Source organism: Anopheles coluzzii, chromosome 2 (genome assembly GCF_943734685.1).
Source record: "Anopheles coluzzii chromosome 2, AcolN3, whole genome shotgun sequence".
NCBI classification, from domain to species: Eukaryota; Metazoa; Arthropoda; class Insecta; order Diptera; family Culicidae; genus Anopheles; species Anopheles coluzzii.
In genome coordinates this window covers 14,399,038-14,416,591 of record NC_064670.1, presented here as the reverse complement: position 1 = coordinate 14,416,591, position 17,554 = coordinate 14,399,038, and the positions used below count along the sequence as shown (strand labels likewise).

At 50.5% G+C, this 17,554-nt stretch overlaps 7 protein-coding genes across 7 annotated transcripts; 3 read left to right on the top strand and 4 right to left on the bottom strand.

Annotated features, from left to right (window-relative positions):
• Nucleotides 1-10: 10 nt before the first annotated feature.
• On the bottom strand, nt 11-2,523 carry LOC120953688 (FAST kinase domain-containing protein 3, mitochondrial). The gene is made up of 6 exons (XM_040373847.2): nt 2,379-2,523; nt 1,997-2,194; nt 1,731-1,918; nt 582-1,641; nt 437-506; nt 11-351 (listed from the first exon to the last, which is right to left on the bottom strand). Exons 2-6 carry the CDS (start codon nt 2,190-2,192, stop codon nt 138-140), a joined length of 1,728 nt encoding a protein of 575 aa, XP_040229781.2. The 5' UTR covers nt 2,193-2,194; nt 2,379-2,523; the 3' UTR covers nt 11-137.
• Nucleotides 2,524-2,740: 217 nt separating this feature from the next.
• On the top strand, nt 2,741-4,557 carry LOC120953693 (MOB kinase activator-like 1). Its single transcript, XM_040373856.2, has 3 exons — nt 2,741-3,368; nt 3,509-3,669; nt 4,036-4,557. The coding sequence occupies exons 1-3, from the start codon at nt 3,355-3,357 to the stop codon at nt 4,506-4,508; spliced, it is 648 nt and encodes a 215-aa protein (XP_040229790.1). The 5' UTR covers nt 2,741-3,354; the 3' UTR covers nt 4,509-4,557.
• A 1,699-nt stretch (nt 4,558-6,256) lies between these two features.
• Nucleotides 6,257-8,003, bottom strand: LOC120953692 (retinol-binding protein pinta). The gene is made up of 5 exons (XM_040373854.2): nt 7,893-8,003; nt 7,288-7,759; nt 6,860-7,186; nt 6,685-6,780; nt 6,257-6,610 (listed from the first exon to the last, which is right to left on the bottom strand). Exons 2-5 carry the CDS (start codon nt 7,497-7,499, stop codon nt 6,412-6,414), a joined length of 834 nt encoding a protein of 277 aa, XP_040229788.2. The 5' UTR covers nt 7,500-7,759; nt 7,893-8,003; the 3' UTR covers nt 6,257-6,411.
• Nucleotides 8,004-8,177: 174 nt separating this feature from the next.
• LOC120953691 (abscission/NoCut checkpoint regulator) lies at nt 8,178-9,911 on the top strand. The gene is made up of 2 exons (XM_040373853.2): nt 8,178-8,467; nt 8,539-9,911. The coding sequence occupies exons 1-2, from the start codon at nt 8,420-8,422 to the stop codon at nt 9,454-9,456; spliced, it is 966 nt and encodes a 321-aa protein (XP_040229787.2). The 5' UTR covers nt 8,178-8,419; the 3' UTR covers nt 9,457-9,911.
• On the bottom strand, nt 9,498-11,592 carry LOC120953689 (nucleolar protein 56). The gene is made up of 2 exons (XM_040373848.2): nt 11,444-11,592; nt 9,498-11,362 (listed from the first exon to the last, which is right to left on the bottom strand). The coding sequence occupies exons 1-2, from the start codon at nt 11,444-11,446 to the stop codon at nt 9,815-9,817; spliced, it is 1,551 nt and encodes a 516-aa protein (XP_040229782.2). The 5' UTR covers nt 11,447-11,592; the 3' UTR covers nt 9,498-9,814.
• An 848-nt stretch (nt 11,593-12,440) lies between these two features.
• Nucleotides 12,441-13,793, top strand: LOC120950038 (protein FAM50 homolog). Its single transcript, XM_040367770.2, has 2 exons — nt 12,441-13,277; nt 13,347-13,793. The coding sequence occupies exons 1-2, from the start codon at nt 12,578-12,580 to the stop codon at nt 13,721-13,723; spliced, it is 1,077 nt and encodes a 358-aa protein (XP_040223704.2). The 5' UTR covers nt 12,441-12,577; the 3' UTR covers nt 13,724-13,793.
• Nucleotides 13,792-15,262, bottom strand: LOC120950037 (26S proteasome non-ATPase regulatory subunit 6). Its single transcript, XM_040367769.2, has 2 exons — nt 15,144-15,262; nt 13,792-15,076 (listed from the first exon to the last, which is right to left on the bottom strand). The coding sequence occupies exon 2, from the start codon at nt 15,060-15,062 to the stop codon at nt 13,893-13,895; it is 1,170 nt and encodes a 389-aa protein (XP_040223703.1). The 5' UTR covers nt 15,063-15,076; nt 15,144-15,262; the 3' UTR covers nt 13,792-13,892.
• Nucleotides 15,263-17,554: the final 2,292 nt, after the last annotated feature.

Genomic DNA, 17,554 nt, shown 5'->3' with positions numbered 1-17,554 from the left:
ACACACACACTACGTTTTAGGGGTAATATTTTATTCTCTTCATTCTTAACGACATAACCGAGAGCAGCCCCGCGCCGGTCGGTCACTAGGTGCGAGGCGAGGAACCTCCAAAGGATGTAGCGCAGCGCGAGCGGCGCCTACTGTTTGCTGGTAACGATGGATTTGAACTTTTTCTGCAAATATTCCACGCGCTTCAGCAGCTTGTCGCTGGTGCTGAACTCGTTGTACGGTATCGACAGTACGGTGTAGCCCTCCTGCTCCAGTAACCGCATGTTCAGTGCCTGTATGCCGTTCAGCGCGACGTGCGGTCCCTGACACATGTCGTGATAGTCGTGCACTAGCAGCGCAATCCTGCGAACGAACGGAACCAGAAAGCGAATAAATTTATTTTGATAGTGTTTTTGGTAAATTTGTGCTGGTGGAAGGACGCACGTACCTCGTGCCTTGCTCATGTTCCTTATCAACGGGCAGTGGCAGGCATTTCTTATCCAAAACGCATTCAGCATCTGAGAAAAGAGAAGGAAAATACTCATTATTTAGCACTCCTTTTACCCCTCGCCAGCTTTCAATTCGATGCTTACCAATCGTGAATCCCATGGTCGTTGTCTGACTAATTTTAACCATACTTTCCGACGGTATTAGACTCTTCAGCGCGTCCAGCATGCCCGTCACCAGCACTCGCTTATCCTTCGACGGCTCGAACGGTACAAACAGCTCCGCTCGATGCGTGGCAAGCAGCGATTCCTTCGCACCGGGCACCCGTTTGGCTGCGGCGGCCATATTAAGTAGCTTGATTTTCATCGAAGGTTGCAAGTTGCCACGCCGCTCGTCCTGCAGCCGGCGGAAAAAGTCAGCATTCAGCACAGACGACAGCTGCTCACCGCTGACACAGTTCAGAATGGTTAACGACCACACCGTGTTGAGCCAATCGGTCGAGCGTATGAAATCGTTCTCCGACACGTTCGCCACCAACTTCGCCTTTATCGTGTCCATACTGATCGGCTCGTAGTTTAGCGTGGCCAACGAAAGTAGCAGCGAGCCGAGCTGGGTCGGTTTGCACAGCTCGTGGTGTGCCGCGATCCACCCGCACAGATTGTCCAGCACCGCGCCATCCCGATAACGCAGCATGCCCAGGCTCGTCAGCACCGACACAATCGGGGCCATTTTGTCCGTATTTTTGGATAGCTCCCGGTCGACATCGGCACAGATCCGTCCGGTCAGCACAACGTCGCGAAAGTTGAGGCACGCCATCGCGTACAGCAGATCGCCACACTCCTTCAGGTTCAGCTGGCCCGGACTGCTGGCAATGTTGAACGACAGCGAGCGTAGCAGCGGAATGCTGCGCTTCTTCTTCGCCGCCAACGATGACATGACTTTGATCATTTGAGGTAGCGTAAGACCGGCGATCAGTTTGGCCGCTTCATCATTGGCGGTGATGCCCAGCACGGTCTGTAGATCGTCACCCTGCAGCTCGGTTGATTTCGCCGAGGGACCCCCGCCGTTGGTACGGGCGCCGCCAGCCGTGCGTTGCGTTCCCGTGCGCCCAAGCAGACTGCACAGCTCGACAAAGCGTGAATCGTTCTCAAAGTCTGACAGGTTGACCTTCTTTATCGAGCTCCATTCGGCCAGTATGGAAACGATCTAAAAGTGCAAACAGACAAAAAAACAAACATACACTTTTAGCACGTGGTGCAATCGGCAGCGAAAGCTTCTCCAGCGGGGGCACACACTTTCAGCGCTTGTTTTCGATTCACTTTTGTCACGTCCGACACGGCCAACAGCTCTGCGACCGTGTTTGCCTTCATAATCATCTCATCGATCTGAACGTCCTGCTTCGCGTCGGAACCGCCAGCGGCACCATCCTCCCTTCCATTCTCGTCACTGCGCAGGGAAGCAAAAGCGGCTGCCACGATAGGATCTAAAAGGACACCCAACAGAGGTAACGTTAGTTAGCAATAGCCATCTCCGGAAGTCAGAACATGTTTGCTCCCTTTACTTTTGGAACCTCCTGCCACTACTGCACTGCCGTTACTGCCGGGTGTGTTGCGCGAAAGTTTTGGTTGCACTTTGATGCGGTCCCCGTTGCCATCCGCGGCAATCGCCTTGGCCGTGGCGGCACTCGTCGATATGCTGTAGGTGCGAGCATTTAAACAGTACCTGAAGCTGCGACCGATACATCGTAAGTTAATCATATCTGTTGTTTGGGAGGGTGAAAAAAGCACAAAAACACATTTCACAACCGGGTTTACAGCATTTTATGTAATATGTTTATCCGCGAGCGGTGCCAAGGTGGGAGCGGTAGGAGCGGTTTGACGCGCAAACTGGCCATTTGATGGGGGAGTTTGGGATGCACTGGGCTACCCAGGGTGTGTACTTACTGCTTATTCTAATGTTGCACCAAGAAATAAGTTAAAAAACTCTCTAAATCTAAACTTAACCGAATGATATCTTGCGGTACCGAGTGGCCCCAAAACATGTCAAATTTCGATGCGTGCAAAAATGACAGCTGGCAGAATACAACAACAAGAAGACATTTTCACTTTCTGCTCCAATCGGGCAAAGAGCATGATCAGAAAATTGCACTTTTATCTGAACAATTTTCACAAAATTAATAGAAAATTAAAAACAAAACACCACGCCAGAAAATTCGCCAAACCAATTCAGCATCGCCACCTGCTGAGTCGTCGAGAGGCGCGTGTAAACCTGCACCGCATCTGACACTGCGGTGGGCTGTCAAAACCACACACACCACCACCAGTCGGAACAACAAATCCAACACAAACGCCCACACATGCATCTGGCCATAGGTGTTTTATTGTACTACGAGAGGTGTCGCTCCACTGCCCAGAGTGTGTTCCAAAGATTCGTTTTGTTTCGTCTTTAATTTTTGACTTTCTCAATTCGCCTTCATGTTGCTCCGTTCGTAAGTTGTTCCAGTCCATTCCGAGGCAGGCCGTACTATTGTTTCCGTCGTCGTCCCATCGTTTCGGTAGCACGGCAGGTTTCCTCACCCTCCCCCGGTTTCTCGACCTGTTACGTTTCGGTCCGTCTCGGTTCGGTTTCGCTTTCTCGGGTTTTTTGGTGTGATAAGTGCGAACCGCCGTTGTTGGCCCAATATACCGTCGTGGACCGCTCCATCCCTTTGGCTTGGGACAGTGCAAAGGGCAACGAGTGGTAGGGTTCTGTTTTTTTCTTTGACTAGCCGACCACACCGGGAGCAGGATAGGATCAGTCCGTCCTATCTGCGCGGTCTCCATCCGAGTGTGGCCCCCCCCTTCCCTCCTTCGTTTCGTCGATCTGGGGGTAGAAAGCAACGAGGGCCGAACTCATTCAAGCAGCACAGAACCCAGCGCAATGAGCTTCCTGTTGTAAGTATCCGCTAACCCAGTGGTGCAGAAGATTTCGGGTGCACCTCCGCAGCCCGGGACGGGGGCCCCAAAAATAACACCAAACACACCCGCCCCGCAAAACACTAATCGTTTGTCTTCCATTTCCCCTTTCCCGGCAGTCGCTCGAGCAAAACATTCAAACCAAAGAAAAACATTCCGGAAGGCACACACCAGTATGACCTTATGAAGCATGCGGCCGCGACGCTCGGGTCGGGCAATTTGCGCAACGCGGTACAGCTTCCCGACGGCGAAGATCTCAACGAATGGGTGGCAGTCAACAGTAAGTGTGCCGCTGCGTACCCCCCTCTTTCCCCCGTTTTCCCGTTAACTTTCTAGTGCGCACCTGGTGTGTATGTATGCGCATGTGGCCGTGTGTGTGTGTGTTTACATCCAACCGAGCGCAACCGGGCACGTTTCCGCGGACGTCACGTTCGTCCGCTTCCATTGATAAGTTGGTGGCAGATAATTTTATCCTCGTGTTGGTACGCGTGTCCGGTCACCGTATCAAACGCCCGTATCGTAGTTGTTCTTTCTTTGCGCCCACCGCTCAATTGCACGATTTGCTACTCCCACCTCCTCCACTCAACCCGTACCATTCCATCGCACTAACGGGACCCAAAATTATGCCTCTGTGTTCTATTTTTAGCGGTAGACTTCTTTAATCAAATCAACATGCTGTACGGTACAATCACGGAGTTTTGCACCGAGGACACATGCAGCATTATGTCGGCCGGGCCAAAGTACGAGTACCACTGGGCGGACGGGCAGACGGTGAAGAAACCGATCAAGTGCAGTGCGCCCAAATACATCGACTACCTGATGACGTGGGTGCAGGACCAGCTCGATGATGAAACGCTCTTCCCGTCCAAGATCGGCGTACCGTTTCCGAAGAACTTCATCAACATCGCCAAAACGATCCTGAAGCGACTGTTTCGCGTGTACGCGCACATCTACCATCAGCACTTCTCCGAGGTGGTGCGGTTGAGCGAGGAAGCCCATCTGAACACTTCCTTCAAGCACTTCATCTACTTCGTGCAGGAGTTCAATCTGATCGATCGCCGGGAGCTAGCGCCACTGCAGGATCTTATCGACAAGCTCATCACAAAGGATGGCCGATAAGTGCGACCGAACGCCCGGCTGTCGGTTTCACACTTACCGGGGGGGGGGGGGGGGGGGGGGGGGGGGGGGAGGGAGGGTTTGGTACGATTCATCCAGCGTGATGGTTACGGGACGATGTGACACACAAGACAGACCGACTCGCTCCACTCCACTACCCCATCCCCACCCCTTATTCTTAGCGGCCTCATCTCTCGCCCTTGCACCGGAAATCCGCGACCCTCTCTCACTAAGCTAATTTATTTCTTTTACCGCTACGATGTTCTCGAATGTGTGTTTTTTTTTTAAATTAAAGTACGTTTTACATGTTAAGAGCTTTGTGCCCGTGCCTGGCTTCTACCGGGAGTCCCTACTCGCTTGCCGATGATAATAATGGAGCAGAGAGAAAAAAGAACGGTAGGGAGCCTAGGCTCCAGCGGCAGAGAGGTGGCAGTGTGGTGTAAACGGGTGGCATTTTATGAAAATGTCCTCACAATGTTTGTCTCGTACACGGTCGCAGTCGGGTCGTGTTCCGCAATCCGCAATTTTGTATATATCGTTGATAGATACCGCCTGTGTTTCCTTTTTCGGTTTCCTTTCGTTTGATTGATACGCACTGCGAATTTTGTGCAATTGCAATTGCGCAACCCAGCCAGATGATCGTTTCTGTTCGTTTGCTGCTACGAGAGCAAAGAAAGAGAGAGAGAGAGAGAGAATGGCATTGACAATGTAGTCCCAAGAGTAAATCGAACAAATTTCGCGTGTCCGTGAATGCATACGATGTGAAATGACCGTTTTAGTGATGCTGCTTGATTTGAGATTTTAGTTGCCCGTACAAAGAAACAATAATGATCTAGGGAAGAGTATTGGTTTGACGAGGTATGCCTGGCAGTGTAAAGACAATTTAAACCCCGCTTCAGCATTCTGCACGCGAAACAGAACATGCTCGGTACGACGGGAAGACGATTGCACTCGACTTTTCTGTACGTTTCTGTGAACACGCTCTTTGTTGCTGCTTTGCGGATACTATTTTACCATCAAAAAGGACAGGGAAATCCAAATGCAGACACAAACGAGAAACGAACGGACGAATAATATGCTAAAAGCAGCGCCAACAATTGACTGATAACGGTGGAGAGAAATAAAAAAAAAACAATGCACAGGGCAGCAATGGAAACGATAGGCTTACAAGAAATCATACAATTAAAGAAAGTAAGAATAATACTATACAACCCCGTAGCAACAGTAATGTGACGCAGGAAATGTAAAGAGAGCTGGAAAATGGAGCATTTTTAGATTTCAAAGAACGAAAAGGAACGAAGCTATTCGAGTGAAGCGCGGATGCAGAAACAGGACAAGGGGGCTGCGTTTGGCCGACGATTGCAACGTGCGAAACGATGTGAACGCATTAAAAAACAAAAAGGTACGATAACTGTAGATTTCTTTTAATTCGCGTGTGTGTTTGTTTTGTTTCCATCCAGTGGATTAGGCGAAGAAACGATGAGACAGCGAAAGAAATGTCCCTCTACTCCGTTCATGACCCTGGTCAATGGATGGTGATTTCCGCTGGTTGATTGGCATTGTGTACTGGAAGTCACTCAGGTGTGATAAGCAACACTGCCATCCCCTTCCTTGTTGAAGCGCGGGTGTGTTATCTTGCATGGCATCCCCGAACGGCACACCGATGGTGCGATAATGGCAATCGGGGTTGGATTATCGTCTCGGTGGAACGTCAATCAATCTTTCGTGGCAGGCACAAAAACAACATCTGCTTTAGCTGTGTTCACACTAAAATGTGCTTAAAAAATGTATTCTAAAAGTCATTTAGACACGCTTAACATCTATTCCGCGTAGCCCCGCGGAACCTTATTCCAATAGAATATGATTCATTCAAAGTAGCGCTGCTCATCATCCCTAACCCCTATCCCTATAAGTGGAACACGTTCTCCTCCATTTTGGAGTAGAACGACGCATTGTCCTGTACCATTTGCTTCCAGTGCTCGGAAAGCTCGTAATAGCTCTCCCCGTTACCGCCCAGCTCGAGCGGCAATGTGATCGACTGCTCCAGCGACGAACCCTTGCGCGAGATGGTGACGCGTTCGCGCATCTTCGCGCTCATGAAACTCCTGCAACGGGAACGAACGAAAGGAAATTAGTTGACCGTGTCCCGAGCAAAGCTCCCGGTGCGCAAGCTACCTACCTAAACACGTTCAGCACGATGTTCACGTGCACAGGTACGTTAACGAACTCGAGCAGCTTCGGTTTGCAGGGGTAGTTCTCCCAGCTTTCGACGGATCTGACGGAAATGAGTCATTCGCACGTTCAACCAGTTAGTATCATTTCATTCCCACCTAGCTTCCCCCCACCATACTCACTTTTTAATCATGGACGGCGTTAGCTGCAGTGCGTGGCCAAGCGTGACGCCCTGCATATCGAATATGGCCACCACCCCGTGCACGGAAACCGTCTCGTCCAGGTGCATCAGCAGATCCAGTATCATTTTGTCCACCTTGAACACATCGTCCTGCTTGTGCTTCTCGGGATCGTGTGCGGCGGTGCGGATGACCACCACCTGCCGGTTCAGTGCGTCCTTCTGGTGCAGCGGCAGAAACACCCCAATGTCCAGCAGCTCCTGTATCTCGGGCCGGAACGGATCCCGGTCTTTAAACCATTCCGTGAGTTTCTCTCTGTTGTTTAGAAACCTGCGGGCGGGTGGGAGAGACAAAACAAAAAAAATGCACCAACACGTCACGCTTTATCACACGATTGGCACACCAGAAGGTTCCACGGCGATAATATTTACGTCATTAGCTTCCGCTTGGCTTTGTCCAGGTCGTACTTGGTCGTACGCAGGAAGAACAGTATCAACCGCGAGCCCTCGGGGATGACCAGATCGGGCCGCTCGTCGAGCAGCCACCGCGTCACGGTGGCAATGCTGGTCGTCCGCAGTTCAGCCGTCTCTTCCACACCGTTTCCAACCATCACCACCGGTCCCTGGTCGGTCGTCGTCTTCATGGTTTGAGCTCTTTTTTCCCCCCTCTCCCTTCCTCACCACTTTCCGAAACGGGTCACCTGCAGCTGGTTAGGCGCTCCGTGCTGTACGCTTCATCAAGCGCGAACGCAAGAGGGTTCACTGCGGCAGCGCGCTGTCGGCGTTCTAATCGGCGAGCACGCTGTGTTAAAAACGGTCACGCTGCTGGCCTGCTGGCGCACAGAACGATCTAGGTGTATCGGTGGTAATTTGATAACGCTTCGCCACGGGATGATAACGAACGCTGGAAGTGCGGGAAGTGAGTGTGAGTGGTGCAACAAACCTCAATTAATTATGACAGTGTAAAGTCTCGCGCACACAGGACGGGCGGAGGAGTGTGTTTCCAGTGCAGCACAATGAGTTAATTGTTATCTCACCTCCTTTCCTTCCCTTCTCTCTCCCCTTGCCGGACCGCTGAAAGGTTGTAATGCTCCCGGTCTAGGCGACGACGCTGATCTCCGTCAGTCACGCTGCTTCCCGTGCGACTGTGATTCCATCAGGGCAGCATGTTTTTGTTGCCTGCTTACTACGCAAGTCCCTCACTCATCTCCACCTTCCCCCCTGTTCTCGAATGCAGCGCGGCTCTCTAGTCAGCTGTTTGACGTTTTGTTTACACTGGCGGGCGTAACGGTGTGTGTGCGTGTGTGTCCGTGCGAGCCTACACTGTCAAAACAAAACAAAGCGCTGCTGATCGGCTGCGGAAGGCCGTTTTTTTCTTTCCCTTGAATTAAAACAGTTATTTTTTTAAAGTACGCCAGTGGAAAAGATTGAAAACTGTAAAGGGAACAATACAATTGCAAAATATTGCAGAGAAAAAGGCAACGGCGGAAGAAAATCCCCGGTGAGTCATCGTGCTCCGTTGGTCGCGGTGTGACTCAGCGCTCCCCGCGGAACAGCCACAGGAATGGCCTGCACTATCTGCACCAAATCGTTTGGATTTTTCAACAAAGAGGTAACCCGTATTGCACTTTGATGTGCTGAATGGAAAAAAGTGGAATAAATGCTTTTTCTGTACCGTTCTAGCACGGCTGTCCGGTGTGCAAGTTTTCGTTCTGCTCGGGCTGCCTCAAGTACAAGCTGGTGCGCGATGGCAAGAAGCTGAATGTTTGTTTGCGCTGTTCAGCGCTTGCGACTGTGAGTGTGAAGGAGGCTCCGAAAAGGGAGGCAACAGTTGCCCATCCAACGCCCAACGATGACGCAGTACCGACGCAGAGCTCGAACGTGCCGCCAACTGAACCGGATGGTGATGAGCTAATACGTAGCAAGCTGCAGGCACTGAAGGCAATCGATTTGGGCGAGGAAGACGCACCGAAGGAAGGAGAACCGAGCGATAATACAGATATAGAAAAGCGTTTGGCAGCGTTAAAGGGAGTTGAGTATAAGGATTACAAGGATGCGTCGCATCGGTTCATGGCGCCGGACAATCGGACGGAGGCACAGAAGGTGCAGGACCTGCTGGGCCAGTTCGTGGAGGAAACCAAGCTAATCAGCGTGATGGACGACAAGCGTACCGAGCAGGATGAGGAGATAGCGAAGCGATTGCAAGCATTGAAGCAATTTCCAACAGCAGGTGATGGAACACCAGCGACTGCGAGTGGCAGTTCTAAAGGAACGATACTCCCGGACAGTGACTCGGACGAAGGCCTGACGGATGAGGAGTTGGCACGAAAGTTAGCCCAACGGTATGCCGAGGAGGGTAAGCTGGAGGCGAAACTGAACCTGGAAAGTGAGCTGGAGGAGATTACACCAACGCCGTCTTCGAACGTTGAGGAAGAGCTGCCTTGGTGTACGATCTGCAACGAGGATGCTGTTCTACGGTGTCGAGGATGTGATAACGATCTGTACTGCAGGGCGTGCTACAAAGAGTTCCACTACGACGAAGATCCGCAGGACCATCCGACGGTACCGTTCAAGGGCGGAAAAGGACCAACACGTGTTTAACACGTTTTTGTACGAATTTGCAGAACCAAACGACAGCAGGCTGAATGGGTCTTCTACGGGTAAGTTTATTCCGATACATTATTGTACGAAGACTCTTGTTACATGTTACGAAAAAATAGAAAAAAGTATGCTTTTTGTGGAAAAATAACTGAAATACGTTTAAAGAAGAAAGAGTGTACGAGGACTGAAGCTCCGTACTCTTCCCTGAGAGAGGGCGCCTCCCTAAGCTATGGCGTTAAACTCAACGCTTCCCTATTACTTATCCTGCGAGTGCCCTACAAATGCCTCACACACTACATACACAAACAAACTTATTTTACCTTAATGTCGATTACTTATGTCCGCTCCCTTCCCCTGCTCATGCTTCAACGGCCGATTGCCGGTTTTTGTTTTTCTTTTTTTTCTTCTTCTCACCGTTCGTAACGTTCACCGAATCGTCAAGGACGGCGGAGGTATCAACCTGCATCATCGACTCTTCGGCGTCAGCCCCGTTGGTATCGTCCAGCACCGCCGCCTTCTTCTTCTTCTTCTTGGCCGATCCGTTCAGCGTGGCTTCCCCATTGCCGTTCGTTTCCTCTGCCTTCCGTTTTTTCTTCTTGCCTCCCGTTTCCGCCTGCTTGCTGGCCAGCTGGATCGCTTCCTTCATCACGTCCAGGTTCTTGCGGGGCGTTTCGCCCTGCTCGTAGAACTTGAGCCGCTCCTCGACCTGGCCCTTCAGCGCCTCGCCGAACACGGTCGATGGCGTTTCGGCGAAGCAATCGATACGCGACGCGATCGTACACTTGTTCGCCAGGAAGCGGGAAATGCGCCCCTTGTTCTTTGCGTTCGCTCGGCCGATGAAGGACGAGTTGAACAGCAAGCCGTACTTCGGTGTGTTGGATTTGGTCTTGAGCGCGCGGAACAGGGCCTTCTCGGCGCCGAGAATCTGTACGGTCGAGGCGGGGAACTTGGCCAGATTGGTCAGGCTGCCGGCCTTGGAGATGAGCCGAGCGCCGACCTGGTCGCCGATCAGGGCCTGCAGGTTCGGCGCCACGCTGTTCATCTTCGAGTGGAGATAGTTGGCCAGCTGCTGGCGGTAGTCGGACAGCTTGATCACCCGCTTGGCGAACATCTCGATGTTGATCAGGTCGACCACGGAAATGTCCATGCCCATCGACATCTTGCCGGCGTCCAGCACGGCCTTAGCCTTTTCCGAGTCCATCATCAGCTCCTCCAGCTCCTCGAGCCGGTCGTCCGTGAGCGACTTGCGATCCTTGATAAAGTGCGCCACCTTAGCGAACATGTAGTTGTCCGGCACGATCTTGACCAGCTCCGGGAAGTGGTACGAGTACCACTCGCGGATACGCATCGAGAACGTATTCACGTCCTTGTCGAGCTGGTCGAGCAGCGCGATCGACTGGATGATCATGTTGTCCGACCGGTGCACGTTGAACTTCACCTTGCAGCGCGAGTAGCTGTGGCCCAAGCCCAGCTGGGCCACCGCAGCCGACTGGTCGGTGAAGCCCTTCACCATGCCGGCAAAGTGGAACCGGATGCCGCGCAGTATCTCCGGCACGGCACCAATGTGCGAGCACTGCACCTCGAGCGCTTCGGCAATCGCGGCACCGAGCTTCGCATCGCTGACGCCAAGCGTCACCTGCTTCTTCTTGCTCGACTTCGGCAGCGTGGTGTCGAGGAAGCCTGACAGATCGTCCGGCACGAGACCTTCGGAGATGGCGTTCACGTTGTTCAGCGCAGCGACGGCCGTCTTGAACGGATGGAAGCCCACCAGCTTGACGATCGCGTTGAACCGGGACAGGTCGAGGATCGATGCCTCCACCTGCGGCAACAGCATGCCGATCTCCTCGAATTCCTTCACGCTGAACAGCCCATAGCCAGCCGCGTGCTCGTACAACACATACAGCGCCTATCGTACGGGGATGGTGAAGCAGCGGTGGAGCCAAACATTAGTGTAACGCGCACAAACGATGCAACTACAGTTACTTACCATCCTTTCACCTTTCTACAACCAGTATGAACAAAAACAACAATTATTTTCTTGTTTAATCGTCCAAAGATACAGAATCCATTCCACCTGCGCCAAGCGGGGTGGTCAAAAAAGAAAACAACATGCGGGGTTCACTGTTTGACAGCAACCGGAAGTTTAACTATGGCGCTGTTCGTGCGGCTGACAGCTTTTCGAAGAGACGGGTGCAGGGTTTGAGGGCACTTCTGGTAAATTGTTTAAATTGACCGTTGTCACACGCGGTTTGGAGTGATCATAATTAAGGTCGAAAAATAAAAAGGAATGTTTTGTTCGATCGAAGGATGTATATACTGATGAATGGTATGTATTGCAAATAGGATTATATGGGATAAATTTGAAAATGTAATACATATCTAGGACTGACTGTAGGCGTACCGGTGTGCATGCGGAAAAATCAAAATTTTTTGATTCTGAAAAATGCGGTTGCAAACTGTCACTCGCTGTTGGTGTCGAATTCCATACATTTTCAAAAAACGCACGTACGTCCGCATCAGCAATTACCGCTGCCTAAGTAACTGAAAGCCAAGTTCACTTCACTAGTGGGTACAGGCAGGCCTTGACCGACAACGATTGTTGTGCCAAAGAAGAAGAAAAAGACGACGACGACGAAAGATCTATGAAGCCTTTCCACGTTTCACTGAACTCTGGTGAATCATATTTAAAAAAAAATGGACCAGGTCGTTTTTGATCCTCTGTGAAAACTTTTCAATTTTTATTATTCTGAATGAGTTGATAAAATTCATCTATTTTGTCTTTTAGTTATTCTCCTAGTTTATTTGTCAATAATAGAAATCATAGCTCGGAAAATGTTCAATTTAAAGCAAAATCACAAAAAGGGAAATTCATGAGAAATCCACCTGATCCGAAATGTTTCTCATCCACTGTTTCTCATGTTCGAATTCTCACATCCGCTTCTCACGTACCATAACAGCAGCATGAGTAGAAAGCACCCTTAGCAAAACGTCACTTGATTGTTTACGAAAATTTCTAGAAAAAACAAAGCTGCAAAACCAATTCCTTCTCTCTGCTGTGTGGAAAATTTTGTAAAGCATTTCGTGCATTTCAACTAAACTCAAACTGTTCACCAAATAAGCGATGGCGTACTACAAGGGTGCCGCCTCGGAAGGGGGCCGCGCGGCCCAGCTCATGAAGCGGCGCGAGCTAGCCCAGCAGGAGGTGGAGTTTCGCAAGAAGAAAATCGAGGAGGACCTGAAAGTGAGCAACATCGAGAACAAATTCGCCGCCCATTACGATGCGGTGGAGCAGCAGCTCAAAAGCTCCACCATCGGGTTGGTCACCCTGGACGAGATGAAGGCCAAGCAGGAGGACATTGTGCGGGAGCGGGAGAAAAAGCTGGCCCAAAAGAAGGAGGAAAAGGACAAGGAAAAGCTGAAGGCACTGGAAGCGAAGCTGGCGGAAAAGGATCGCCAGAAGCGACAGATACAGGCACTGTCCTTTGATCCGGACGATGAACCCGATGGGGATGATGCTAATGATGGGGATGAGGGGTCGGGGAAGGAATCGGAAAAGGAGGATGTCAAGGAGGAGCTGACCGTTGTTAAGCGGTCCTGGAAGGAGCAGGTACCGAGCGGGGTGAAGAAGATTCGTAAAAACCCGGACGTCGATACGTCGTTTCTGCCGGACCGGGAGCGTGAAGAGCGGGACAATCGTTTGCGCGAGGAACTGCGCCAGGAATGGGCGATGAAGCAGGCGACACTGAAGGACCAGGAAATCACGATCACGTTCAGTTACTGGGACGGTTCCGGGCATCGTAAATCGGTGGCAATGAAGAAAGGTAGGGACTTACCAAGAGACTTACGAAATCGAATCAAATACTAACAGGCTTCTGTATCCTTATTTGCAGGCAATTCCATTTACCAGTTCCTGCAAAAATGTCTCGAAATGCTGCGGAAGGACTTTAGCGAGCTGAAAACGGTGATGGCGGACCAGCTGATGTACGTGAAGGAGGATTTGATTTTGCCGCACCACTACACGTTCTACGACTTTATCGTGACGAAGGCTCGCGGAAAGAGTGGACCGCTGTTCAACTTCGACGTGTACGACGATATCCGCATGATAAGCGACGCTTCGGTCGAGAAGGAAGACTCCCATGCGGGCAAGGTGCTGCTCCGGTCGTGGTACGAACGTAACAAGCACATCTTTCCCGCTTCCCGCTGGGAACCGTACGATCCGACGAAGGTTTACGACAAGTACACGATTAAGGACAAAAGTAAGAAGTAATTTAAGAGATTTATACCATTATTAGCAGAAAGGTTTTAATGAAAACTATCTCCGAAGTGGCGAAAATGTACGTTTTGGGGACAAAATTCATTAGCTTTATTTTACGCACGTTCCGAAAATACAAAATTAAGCGACCAACCTCAACTCGCAACCCCGGCCCTCCAAAGGCTTAGATGTTGATGACGCGACTGAGCTTCTGCACGCGGTTCAGTAGAATATCACCCTGCTTGATCGTGGCCTGATACTGCCAGTTTTTACTGTCCGGCCGGTTCGTCTCGACGATGCCGCCGACTCGGTCCACCTTGCAGTGCAGTCGGCCGGCGGAAATGAAGCGCGACAGCTCGGCATCGACGTAGTCCACGCTCACGCCGAACGCGTCCGCCATGTACTGCAGCGTCAGCGAGCGGTACGATTCCAGCAGCTGCGTGTACGCCAGAATGCGCATCTCGCGCACGTAGTAGCGGTAGTGCGGATGGAACAGAATGTCGTTGCGCAGCACCGCTTCGACCGACGCCAGATGCTTGAAGAAATCGGCGTACTGGCAGTTGTAGAGCGAGAACAGGTACTCCTTCACGTCGGGCGTTTGGTGCAGCACCTCCTGTATTTCCGCCCCCTTGATGACCTTGTCGCGCAGCTCGTTGCGCGGCAGGCTGATCATCGCCACGTACACGGTGTAGCGCACGAACGTCGCGTACTCCATCAGCTCGTAGCTGGTGAAGGTGCTGACCGTGTCGAGGAAAAAGTGGGCCGCCGCCTTAAAGTCGCGTATCGCAATGCAGTACGCACCCTGGTACACCTTCAGCCGGTTCCGGCGGTCCCAGTCGCCGCCCTCCTCGATCAGATACTTGGCCTTGTCGATGTTGCGCGTGATCAGATCGTGATCGAGATAGAACAGCCCGATGCGGATCTGGTGAAACACGATGTCGAGCCGGTGGCCGAGCGAAACCGTCTTCTCGTACGTCTTGCGGAACGCCGTTATCGCGCCCTCCTTGTCGCCGATCCGGCACAGGTACTCCGATTTGCGCAGGTTCGCCTCCCGCACCTCCATTTCGCCCAGATTCTTCTCCGCGTCCTCGATGGCGGCATCGAGCTGCTCCAGCTTCTTGCGGTTCGTTTCCCGCATCTCGGCCAGCTGCTTCTGGTCGACGGTCCAGCCCAGATCGGTGCACACCTGCTCGTACCAGGGGGCCATATTTTCCGCCTTGATCGCGGCCAGCAGCTTCTCCGACAGCTTCTTGTCGCTGGCAAACTCCGGCAGGCTGAGCAGGAACTTACAGTGCGACAGCTCCAGGTTGGGGTTTTTCTCCAAGCCCTGCTCTTCCAGATTTTCGACCGGCATGATTTTACGGAGTGCTGCGGAAATGGGTTAGTGCGTTAAACCGCTGCGAAGCCTGCACGAAGGTGGCGTAAGTATACTTACATTTCTTTTACGGAGAGAGAATTAAATGAATTTGCGAAAACAATAAACACACGGGCGACGTTCGATCTCAATTTTTGAGACTCATCAAACTAGTGATGGCCCGAATGAGGTTTGACAGGCGAGCGTTGAACAACGAAACGGGCAGGGCTACTGTCATTTGAGCAATCCGGGACGCCATGTTGGATTTGTTTTGAATCGTGACAAGATGAAGGTGGTTTTAACTTCTAGTTATCTATTAATTTAAATTATTGTTTTTTATAAGCTAAAATCTGGGTTTTCTTAATAAATGTTAATTTTTGTGATAATTGTATCACTATAATTTAATCAATTTATTCAAAAGGAATGTTCGACGTTTGCTCGCATTCGACCAAGGTTGGTAGAGCGTGTGCCGAGCAAATCGACATACGATGATGGTTTGAAAAATACGTTACAAATGGTTTTCAGTGATTTTCATCGATTAAGCCATTTTCTGTGTCATTACAATTAGTTTGTTGTTTATGGTTTCAATAAAACGTTTTGGGGTGTTTTATAATATTCAGTAATATTTAAAAAAAAATGTACAATTTCGTTACATTACAGGGTTTCCCACGATATATTGGTTGGTTCCCATCAATTTTTGGTGGATTCCCATATTTTTTTGGTGCGTTCCCACGATTTTTTGGTCGTTTCCCAGAATTTTTTGGTCTAATTGTATTGATATCCAATCGGAAAATACCAATAAATTATAGGATCGAACCAAAAATCTATGGGATACAACCAAAAAATCGTGGGAACGCACCAAAAAATCATGGGAACTGACCAATAAATCGTGGGAAACCCTGTATGTTACGCTTAGTCACGAATCTTAGAAATCACGGTCTTGCTCCTTTGTCTTTTAATTTTTTGCCAGGCTTAAACGTTGAATGTGGCAACTACTCACTTCTGTTAGGACATATTACTTTTTTTCGGTGAAAGTGCCTAACACTATTCTGTATAGCTCCCCACACATTTCTTACAGCGGATCCTCCATTGTTCTATGTCATGAATGATTCTTTCTAGAGTTGATTTTAATAGATGCCCGCCAGTAGTGGTTTTAACGTTTACCAGACTAAGCGGTCTAAAGGTCCCAAGGATTATGTGTACAGCATATAGGTTAGAGACAGGGCACTTACATGATTGTAGCTGGTAGGGCTCCCTCGACACCAAAACTCCGCTGCTGATGCAAGCTGATCCCATCGCACTACCTAATATCCTATCTTGTAAAACAATAATAGCTTTTTATATGAAATTTCAACAATCCTATTAAATGAGTATTTCCTTCGCAAAAAAAGATCATAAAATCCTTGAATAGTAGACCAACGCCAAACCCGCAACTGACGTCACACAGCCCCGGAAACGCAGATCCACCTTAATCCACCCAATAAATTTATACTTATTTTTTAAACGCATTCGTATTGACGTGACAGGTAGAATGAGAAATACCCACCATTAGTATCTTAACTGCGCGATCTGCGATTGGCAATATTGGCATGCAAATCATTTCACACACGCAAACGATCGCAAACGTCTACGTCACACACTGGAGTATGGTTTCGCATCTGCATACGCGTGAGCGTGCTGGAAGCTTTCCTTTTTCTTCTTGTTTCGAGAACATCCTTTTGAAAAATAATACTTGCCTTACCATCTTTGGTGCAAGGGGGTGAGGGGGGGGGGGGGGGGGACGTTATGGGTCCATGGAAGGACAAAGCATTCCGAACGCGAACCGCGGGTACCGCACAACACCCGGACAGCGTTTGAAGGACGAAGCGAAAGCAAAACGGCAACTAATGATGATCAGCAGCAGCACTTCGAACACCGTTCGTCGCCTGTGTGTCATTGGAGTCGTGCAATTTTTGGACACGTTAGAGGACGGTCGCAGAATTCTACTCCCGGCGTCCACCAGCGTGCAGCGGTCATCTCGTTTGCCGTTTGTTGACCCCCCCCCTTCTCTCCCTCCCCTTGCAGACCGCTGATCGTCGATCGGCATCGAGTCGGCATCGTCATCACCCACCCTGCCATTTGAAATGATGGATTAGGAGAAGGATGTTGATGAAATAATTATTGTGCTTCAATGTAATTTAACACTTACTGCTGCCCCCAATACCCCCCAAACCATCGTTCGGCACAGCCTTGGCAGAGAGTGCTAGTCCAAGCCGAGAAGGCAACAGTTGGACAACAACAACAACAACAGCTCGGGGTGGGAGGGGGTAATTCATCAGCACTAACTGTGAGCCGCACATGCGACTCATTGAAGAAGACGTGTTTACCAATCGATCGATGCCACATTACCCCCCCCCCCCCCCCCCTCAGCATCCTGTGCTTAGGGAACGGGGCAAGAAACCTCCCCAAAACATTAAACACAATGAGAAGCCCGAAAAAGGTACCAATCAGCA